Source organism: Adiantum capillus-veneris, chromosome 6 (genome assembly GCF_014529385.1).
Source record: "Adiantum capillus-veneris isolate H3 chromosome 6, ASM1452938v2, whole genome shotgun sequence".
Lineage (NCBI taxonomy): Eukaryota > Viridiplantae > Streptophyta > Polypodiopsida > Polypodiales > Pteridaceae > Adiantum > Adiantum capillus-veneris.
This window is the reverse complement of record NC_140936.1, coordinates 125,146,960-125,156,466: the sequence shown is the minus strand read 5'-3', so window position 1 is coordinate 125,156,466 and position 9,507 is coordinate 125,146,960. Positions and strand designations below refer to the sequence as shown.

At 43.4% G+C, this 9,507-nt stretch overlaps 2 protein-coding genes across 2 annotated transcripts; both read left to right on the top strand.

Moving 5' to 3' along the window:
• Positions 1-2,863: 2,863 nt before the first annotated feature.
• LOC147456221 (uncharacterized) lies at positions 2,864-4,270 on the top strand. The gene is made up of 2 exons (XM_086513827.1): positions 2,864-3,765; positions 3,871-4,270. Exons 1-2 carry the CDS (start codon positions 2,864-2,866, stop codon positions 4,268-4,270), a joined length of 1,302 nt encoding a protein of 433 aa, XP_086369953.1.
• Positions 4,271-4,396: 126 nt separating this feature from the next.
• LOC147456220 (uncharacterized) lies at positions 4,397-6,456 on the top strand. The gene is made up of 3 exons (XM_086515421.1): positions 4,397-4,456; positions 4,554-4,579; positions 5,911-6,456. The coding sequence occupies exons 1-3, from the start codon at positions 4,412-4,414 to the stop codon at positions 6,323-6,325; spliced, it is 486 nt and encodes a 161-aa protein (XP_086371547.1). The 5' UTR covers positions 4,397-4,411; the 3' UTR covers positions 6,326-6,456.
• The last annotated feature ends 3,051 nt before the right edge of the window (positions 6,457-9,507 follow it).

Below are 9,507 nucleotides of genomic sequence, written 5' to 3'. Positions count from 1 at the left end.
ATAAAGAGAAATAGAGGAAGGTTGGTCTCGAGATCAGCGTCCTGCTTCTCAACACGAGAGAGAGAGAGAGAGAGAGAGCATCGTGTGGTTCCAACCAAGGGATCCCCTCCAGTCGACAAAGACGTCGCGTCCCTCCCACTGCGTCCAAAATCTGCACCGCAGGCTTGTCAGATATCATCACGACGAAGGATCAAAAAATCCCACCCTCGTACCAAGTCACGTCAGTCTCTCCGTCCTCCACGCGCCAATCTGCTAACTCGAGTGAAAATTGCAAACTACCCCCAACATTTTGTGATAAATTCCCAAAATGCCCTTCAAATTTCTCAAAATTCCAAAAAAGCCCCTGGTTGCTCTCCTTCGAGGTTAAATTTCTCCAAAGATGATAAAAAAATTTGTAGCTTTTCATAAGAAGACTACTGATTGTTTATCAATACAAGATGCTAAAACTAGAATGTGAGTCGGATATGCAGGCTCTAGAGATGAATAGACCTTTTTTTTCCCAAGTGATTTGCTACAAATTACATGGTAAGCTCCCCAAAATGGATCTCAACTGCAAAAAAAGAATAAAAATTAGAAAATATTGAACAATCCAGCCAAATAAACACAGCGATATTTTAAAAATTTTAAAAATTTGAGGAAAATCAAAAAGGTATTTTGGTAATTTTCCTTTTTAAAAAATATATCCCCCTCTTTTTCTCTGTGTGTCTTCGCCCTCCCACCTATCATCTCTCTCTCTCTCTCTCTCTCTCTCTCTCTCTCTCCCACCCATCCACGCGTGAGATCTTTGCCTTAATCTTCATGTCAAAGAGGGTATCTTCAAAGATACCCTCTAATTCAACCCAAAAGTGAAATTGGTTGGACCTACTTGAAACGTGCCAACCCTATAAAAGTCTTGACTTGATTAAAACGAGTTTAAGGTCTATCTATGTATTTGGAAACTTTGGTAGATTTGAACTTATTATGTTTACTTTTGGATTAAAAGCCAGTATGTAATCCTATGCATGTATGAAGGAGTTTCATATATTATAAATTGGTAATGGGTCTACGTGGATACTGGGTCTACGTGCACATCATTAATTAATTATGTTGAAAGATTCCTTCGCCCCAACAATTGCAAAATCAAAGGTCCCCTTGTCTCCCTGTTCCCACGCAGGGTCTGTACCCTCAGTCACCCACTCCTCGCGGACAGTCGCTCCTTTGTACCTTCTTCGACTCTCGTTGCCCACCTTGCCCTTCAAGCAGCTAATTTGCGACCTCCTCAGTTTTAAATGTGGAAGGTACTGCCTTTTTAAACCACTGCAACCGCCTCGTCTCTTACCTGCTCATTGCTTTCATCCACCCACCTTGCTCACCTTGCGTTGACTGCCATTAATCTGACCTCATCTTGCTTGCATTGCGAGGTCAAGCAGCACTTCCGTGGTGCGCATCTCTTCCGCAAAACGAGAGAGAGAGAGAGAGAGAGAGAGAGAGAGAGACATTTCCCTGCGTTGTAGCTTCTTGCAATCTACTGTCTCGAGTGTCATCTGTGCACCTTCAGAGAAAGGAGAAAATTGTCGTGATGCTCATCATCGTGCTCGAGAGCCCTGTGCCATCACCTTCCCCAGCCTTGCACATACCTCCCCTTGCTTCCTTGTGCGACCTCCATCCTCACCACAAACCATGCCATGCCCCCCCCGGCGTCCCACTGCATTCCTGCAGAAAAAGCAAAAAGAGAGAGCTTGTCTTTCTAAAAAATCTTCCCCTCCTCTCTCTTCTTATCTCTCGGCCGCGTGGCGTCCTGCACTTTCCCCTCTTCCAAAATGCCCTTCAAATTTTTCAAAGTACCCGAAATTGAGTTGGTTATGCAGGCTTTGGCTCCAGGTCTACACGTGCCACCTTCTCCCCCTTTTCCCTCAAAGCATCTCCTGAGATTCCTATGAAAAGAAATGCAAAAATCGGTTGAGGGACTTATTGGGTTGTCAAAAGATTGTGGTGCATTATCATAGTTTTGCTAGCTTTGGGCTTTAGTAAGTCTCTTCTAGCTGACCAAGGTAGTACCGTACGTACGTATGGATGCAATCCGTATGGTACGTCCGTACAGTACGGATCCGTACCGTACGGATTGCATCCGTACGGTGCAGTATGTTTTTTTTAAAAAATTTGGCCAGCGCGTGTGGCGTCCGTTGCAGCGATAGGGTAGCGTTTTATTTTTTCAGTAAAGCTCTTTACAGAGAGTGTGCGCTTCTGTAAAAGTTGCACAGCAGGTCTGTGAGCGCCTTTCTTGCAAAGAAAACACCATGCCTCGCGAAGCCAACCCCCTCTGGAACATTCACACTAATGTCATTGAGATTGTGAAGACTCCAGGGCAATCCGGATCAGGTACACGACGTTGGCAATGCAAGTATTGTGGGATGCAGAAGACCAGTACGGTCACTCGTGTCGTCAGACACTTGACGACAATAGGATGTACAGCCAATTGTGGAGCATGCAAGAAGGTGCCGCCTGCTGTAAAAGATCAACTGATTGCAGAAAAATTTCCTGCAATGGCAGGAGTAAACAAAGGCAGGGGAAAACAATCTACACAAGATGCTCTTCATGATGCCCTTCTCGGAGACCTTGGGGAGACGGACACTCAAGATCAAACGGTGGGAAGTAGTGAACCTAGTGCACAGGCTCAGTCTAACAGGAAGAGGGCTCGTGTCATGCAAGATGTTGAGGATGTGTTTTCTGAGGATGTTAATGATACGGAGGATGTCACAGGGCCTAAGCACATACTCAATCTTGGATCAAGGAGCGACAAAAGGTGGCGGAGATGGAGATTGCTCGCACTCTTATTGAGTGCAACATCTCCTTCAATGTATTGAGGACTGACCAATGGAAAAGGATGGTGAAGGCTATTGCTCAGGTTGGTCCCACAGATACATGGACTGGCTTAGAGTACAAGAAAATGCGCACGACAATGCTTGATGAGCAAAAGGCTTTGATTGACAGGGCTTTGGTTCCAGTGAAGGCAGGATGGAAACAATTTGGGTGCACAATCATTTCAGATGGTTGGAGTGACATACGTCGACGACACATCATCAACATTCTTGTGTCATCTTGCCTTGGCACATATTTTTTGCGAGCCGTGGATGCAGGGAAGGCAGGGGAACATATCACAAGTCAGTTCATTTACACGCACATTCGGCAGGCCATTAGAGACGTTGGCGCAGAGAATGTGGTACAGGTTGTCACTGATAATGCATCAAATTGCAAAGCAATGGGTGACTTGATTTCAGCAGAGTTTCCATCGATAGTTTGGACCCCCTGTGCTGCACATTGCCTTGATTTACTCATGGAGGGGATAGGGAAACTCCCTTGGGTGCTGCCTATTGTGTTTGATGCAACAAAGATCACCACTTTCTTCCGCAAGAAGCACCAAGTACTTACCATCTTTAGGAGCCACAGCCAGTTGGATATGGTACGGCCTTCAAAAACCAGGTTTTCCTATATGTATTTGGTGCTCCATAGGCTCTTCAAGCTAAGGGATTCCCTGATGCAAACAGTGGTGGATCCCAAATGGAGAGACATGCACAATTCCCAGCAGGAGAACACTAAGTACATCCAGAGGCGTGTTCTTGATGAGAGCTTTTGGACAGAGGTGCAGTCTCTCACAGTGGCTTTGCAGCCTGTTCACGTGTTGCTGCGTGTCACGGATATGGAGGGGTCCACACTAGGGCTGGTTTACCATCTATTCTTGCAGAGGAAGAGCCACATTAGAGAGTGTCCTTCTTTGTCTCAGCAGCGGTATGTTTCCTTGATTGCATCATTGACAATTTTTGGCAATTGTTTTTTTTTAGATAGCTCGGACTTGCTACACTGAGATGCTTCTTTTTTTATGGATGTTTGCAGACGAGATGACATACTGGCTATTGTGGAGAGTCGGTGGACGTTCATGAGCCGTCCTATACATGGAATGGCTGCATGTCTCCATCCTCTCTACAAAAAGCCAGAACTATTCCATGATAGAGATTTGCTTGCACTACGCGATTCATACATCTCGTTGAGGTATGATGAGGACACACAACTGGAGATTGATGCTGAGATGACGAGCTTCATCAACAGCTTAGGTCCTTCCTTTGTGCGGCCTGTGGCACTGAGACAGGAGGCCACCAAGTTTCCTTTGACTTGGTGGCAGAGCTATGGGAGACAGGGTCTTCCCAAGCTTACGGATCTTGCATTACGCCTACTTTCGCAGGTAAATACGAAACCTAAACCATTGCCACTTTTGCAGGTAAATACTAAACCCTAAATCATTGTAATTTCCCAATTGAAGGATTGCTCTACGGGTGCTTGTGAGCGCAACTGGAGTGCCTACTCATTGATCCACACCAAAATACGCAATAGGCTAAGCACTGCGCAACTAGAGAGGTTGGTTTACTGTAGAGCCAACATGAAGCTTGTGCGAGCCTACCATGCTTTGGGGACACCAAAGCAGGTAATATTAAATATGTGGTTTTGTTAACTCGTCGATTTTACTTATGATGATATGATCGAACTCTTTGTAACGTACGTTCGGTTTTTTCTATGAGCAGGTAGATCCCACGCAGGTTAACACTAGGTTGGTAACCTAACAGGACATAAAAGTGTCCTTTCAGGGTTTTGAAAAAAACCTCCAAAACCATAGTAGATCCACTCATTTTGTAAATTCCTTTCATGAGGTTATAGTTCAAGGCCTACTAAACATGGAAAAAATAAGAAACTTGTAAAATTTCTCATCTTTTGGTCACACCAAGCCTCCAAAGTTGATGGACCAGTGAATTTTCATCAAAACAGTCATTTCTTACGTTTTGTTGCATAAAAATAAGATTAGGGATTTTTGTAGGACTTGAGATAAATTCCCTAGTTAACTTCAATGGGTTGGTGATCAGAACATATGATTGCTTCTCACTCACTATTTTTTGTTTTGCCAAAATAAATAGGTACAAAAAAGTTGAATTTTTACCATTCTGCAAACCTATCATCAAAGTTTCTATAGCCACGCTCAATACAAATAATATATGCATGTTTTCTTAGTTGCCTATTGTCCTTTATGTTCATAAGGAGCCATCGAGCATGTCAAAAGAATAATACATCTCTTACCAAGGGGAATCTTGGGGACAAAGATGAAGTGCTAAATACAGCAAACATGAAAAAACTGGGTTGAACATTATGAGTTGTAGAATCCCATAGAAACTATTCAATATCTAGCCAAATTTGATACTTATGACTAGATATGGTTACTACCTACAAAATACATGTAGTTGTCACAAGAAACTAACAATATTGAAAAGCTATACTTGATATACTAGAATGTTTCGTTTTCTTCCATAATTGAAAAAATCAACCATCGTTGTGTACTATGCAAAATAGGGTATTAGGTGCCCCAAAACTCAAGGAATGTTAGCTTTATGTTACAATATGCGACATAGAAAATCAAAGATGAATTTGGATATCATGAAATCCACCAAAAAAATCATAGAAGAGCTAAAATTGGCTAAAAAACAGGATTTGACAATTTTTGTAATTTGGTCATAACTTACAACTTTAATATTTATTTCTCCCTAGAAGCATCAGGACATGTTGAGGACTACTAAAGATAGTTCTCTAGCATTATAGACCTCACAAACATGAATTTTACAGTGGTATTGTTGCAAAAAGTTGAAAAAAGCCAAAAACAGGACCTGTTTTTTCACACAGTTTAGGTTGTGAAATGTTGTGCAAGGACAATGTTAAAGATGGAATTGATATTCCAAAAAAAATGTTGAGTTTTTTTCAGCTCATGAGACAACTTTCTAGATAGATAGCACCTCAAAATCCATTTTGAAACTCTTGACATAATTCAAGGAAAATGGTCACTTCACAGGACATAAAAGTGTCCTAGGACATAAAAGTGTCCCATTACCAACCTAGTGTTAAGATGGTGCCTGATTCCACTATAGAGAACATTGAGCAGCAGACGAGAGATGAGCAGGAGGAGATTCTTCGACTACTTCATAGAGAGTTGGAGAGTGTGGATCGACGAGTGATCAGATCGCGAGCACGGGCATACAACATTCCACTCCAAGAGCGAGCTCTAGATCCAGATATTGCACGACGTGAGAGCATTCGCAAAGGAAAGCTTCCTGTCCGCAAAGCACAAGTACGTGCAAATGAGGCGGTTCGTCTCATTCACGCCACAGAGGAGGAGGATCTTGAGGATGTTGCAGAGCAGCCACAGGTGTCTATGGTTGTGGAGCCAGAGTACGACGACGAGGGCAATGTCTTGTCACATGGAGACATTCTCTCCTCTGCAGAGAGCTCATCTTCATCCGATGATGAGTTCTAAGCTAGTTGTCTTGGGAGAGAGAGACTTGAGTCTCTTGACTGAGGACTCCATTGGGTTTTTTCTAGTATTATTCATGCTATGTATTAGTTTTAACTTTTGGCATTTGCACCTTGCTAGTTTATGAGCTTTTGTAGTTGGCATAAGACATTGGTCATGATTGCTATGTCATTCTCATTGGTCATGATTGATATGCCATTTTCATGCCAGGATGATTGTAGTGTTGAGTTTTGTATTTGCAGTATTTTAATCATCATTAGTCAATCTTTGGATCTTCACCCTTGTATGATCATTGATGTACATTGTCTCTTACCTTACAATGCTAGGTTGCTTTTGAGATTATGGTATCGAGTCTGTCATACTATTACTGAAATTGGGTATTGTGTCCCATGTTCGTAATACGTATATGGACCATGGTAGGTCACTTGATTGATGTTTAATGCAGGTAGGCCTTTTCATTTAGCCATATAGATTGATAGTTTATATATTTGTGGGCTTCTTTTGTGAAATTTCAAATGTTTTTCCTAATTTTTAAGGGTTTTTTACCAATAGTGCGTATTTTTACGTACCTTAAACCTCAATCCATACATGACTGCGTACCTTACGTACCGAATACGTACAGTATTTTACGTTTGGTTCCACCTTGTCTAGCTCTAAGACATTCGTGCAGCCAAAGAGTGTTGATACCAGAAAACATAGAAAGCAAGGTCAAAGGTGCTTATTGGTGTATACTAGAATGCCGGGCAACTATGAAGACCTAGTGTAGGCAAGGGGGTTAAGGATGTGTATGATCTATGTGGATCTATGTGGTTATGCAGGTCAAGTGCAAGGATTTGATGCTTGAAAAAAATGCTTCTATATGTGAAAAGCTTACCCTTGGGACTAAGTGATACCCATATTAAATGCGGGGTGGAGTAATGGGATTGACGGTTCGGGTTGAAGGGCGGGATCTCGAGGCGCACTAAACACGATCGCACAAAATACAAGGCATAGTAGATTCAGCCAACGAAAAAAACGAGGCGTGTTGTTGGGTTTTGAACCGGTGGCCTCGCAATCCATGTTGAGGGTTGCATGGGCTAACCACCTCACCCACGCACGCATCATGTATGACTAGGCATTTTTATGGCCTTATATTGTGAGGTGATATGCATTTTCCAGTCTGTCTAGGTTTACTATCCGATTAGGTTTAGTTTTTGAGTTGACTATTGCGACTGCGATCTCCTCTACTTTCACGCATGAGCTTCTCCGCCTTTGATCCCATTGCGTCCCCCTCTTAAATATGGCTGTTACTTAGTCCTGGTGAAAGCTTACCCCTCTCAAACGTAAAGTATCCTAACGACTTTGGGTGTACTTACTCTTGGGTGTGGATTGTACTTTACTAATATTGATTTAGATATATGCAAAGAATGTTCAAAGAAGTCCTCTTTGTCAACTCGTGCTCCTATCTGAAAATTTGTTACCAAATAATATAATAATTTAGTCAAATCCCTACATTCTAGGTTGATTTAAATAACGCATCAAAGAAATTGGCTCATGTAAGAAGAGCTAAAAATAACAAGAACCTTAGTATTCTACATAATCCAATGTTTTTTTTCTTTGATCAAGAAAAGTATGTCCTGCTAATCTTTTTTGGGGTCGAATTAAGTGGAATAAAAGGAGATTCTCACTTTGTTTGAGGTGAAAAAAGGGGAGCTGGCAAAAGAAAAGGGCAAGGAAAATCAGATGAAGGCGTTATTTTCCAGGTGAAAAGGTTGTGGTAGATACCCATCGGATAGATCTTTAAGGTCTATTGGGATAGTTTCCTACGACGTTAAAATTCTCTTCTTCTTCTTCTTCTTCCTCTCTCTCTCTCTCTCTCTCTCCCCTTTTGACGTGTGTCACTTTATCTCTCTCTAGTTTGGAGATATTTCTCTTGCCCTGCTGACGGTAAAACCAGTCACAGATCCGACATGTCTGAGGCTCGGAGAAACCAAGGGGGGATTCATCGAGAGCATGCAGAGAGTGCGCCGAGGGGAGCAGATGATAGGGTTGCCAGTGAGATCAGGCAGGGAATCTCTCTCTCTCTCTCTCTCTCTCTCTCTCTCTCTCTCTCTCTCTCTCTCTCTCTCTCTCTCTCTGCCTGTGCAATGCCTTGGTGTGTGGGATGCGATCTCGTCAATGGAGAGGGCAAGGCAAGTGCAGGTGGCGGTGGAAGCAAGGCTGCACAGAGGGGAGGAGCTGTGTGGAACAGCTAACGGTGAAGGCAGAGAGAGAGAGGATGCGCACGACCATGCGCACATTGCTGCCTCCTCGTGGCGATGGCTTGATGCTCGCCTGGATGCACAGTGGCAGGCTCGTGCGATGGTCACCAGTGGGAGGGGAAGGGGATGACGTGGCATGATGGGACTTTCGTCCATTTTAATTCCGAAGAGAATCTTCCCTTCAAATTAATTAACGGACCCAATAAGTCCCCAAATGACTTTTTCTGGGTGAATTAAAGGGAATCTTAGTAGATGCTCTTGAGGCTTTGAAGGAAAAGAGGAGGTGGAGAGAGAGAGAGAGAGAGAGAGAGAGAGAGAGAGAAAGTTTTTATCCAAGGCGACTATCTTGTTTGCTCTGAAGGCGGTGACGCAGTCGCGCGGGTGCAGGTGAGCCAGAAAGAGGGAGAGAGGCACAGAACAGTCTGTCTCTCTGTCTCTTGCGGCTCCTGTGCGTAGGCAATGGTGTGGCGAAGGGCTGCTCTCTCTCTCTCTCTCTCTCTCTCTCTCTCTCTCTCTCTCTCTCTCTATATATATATATATATATATATATATATATATATATATATATATATATATATATATATATATATATATATCTATGTCTGTCTCTCTCGCGGCTCCTGTGGATAGGCCAAGCTGCGGCGTTGCTGAGGAGACATCGAATGGAGTGTCTCTTGTGGGTAGGGCAAGCTGTGCCGCCTCATACTGAGGCCAAGCTGTGGCGCTGCTGAGGAGACATCCAATGCAGCACGACGAGCATACTGAGGGAAGGGATGGGTGTCCGGGGAAGGGAGCAATAGCGCGCATTGCGCAGGCTGCAAGCCGATGGGCACAGAGCGATGGAAGGATGGGGAATGCGGCGTGTGCATGGCCTCCAGCTTAGATCACAATAGGTGGTCCCAAGTCATTTTAACTTCCACACATTAAAATTAAGATGGGTGATCC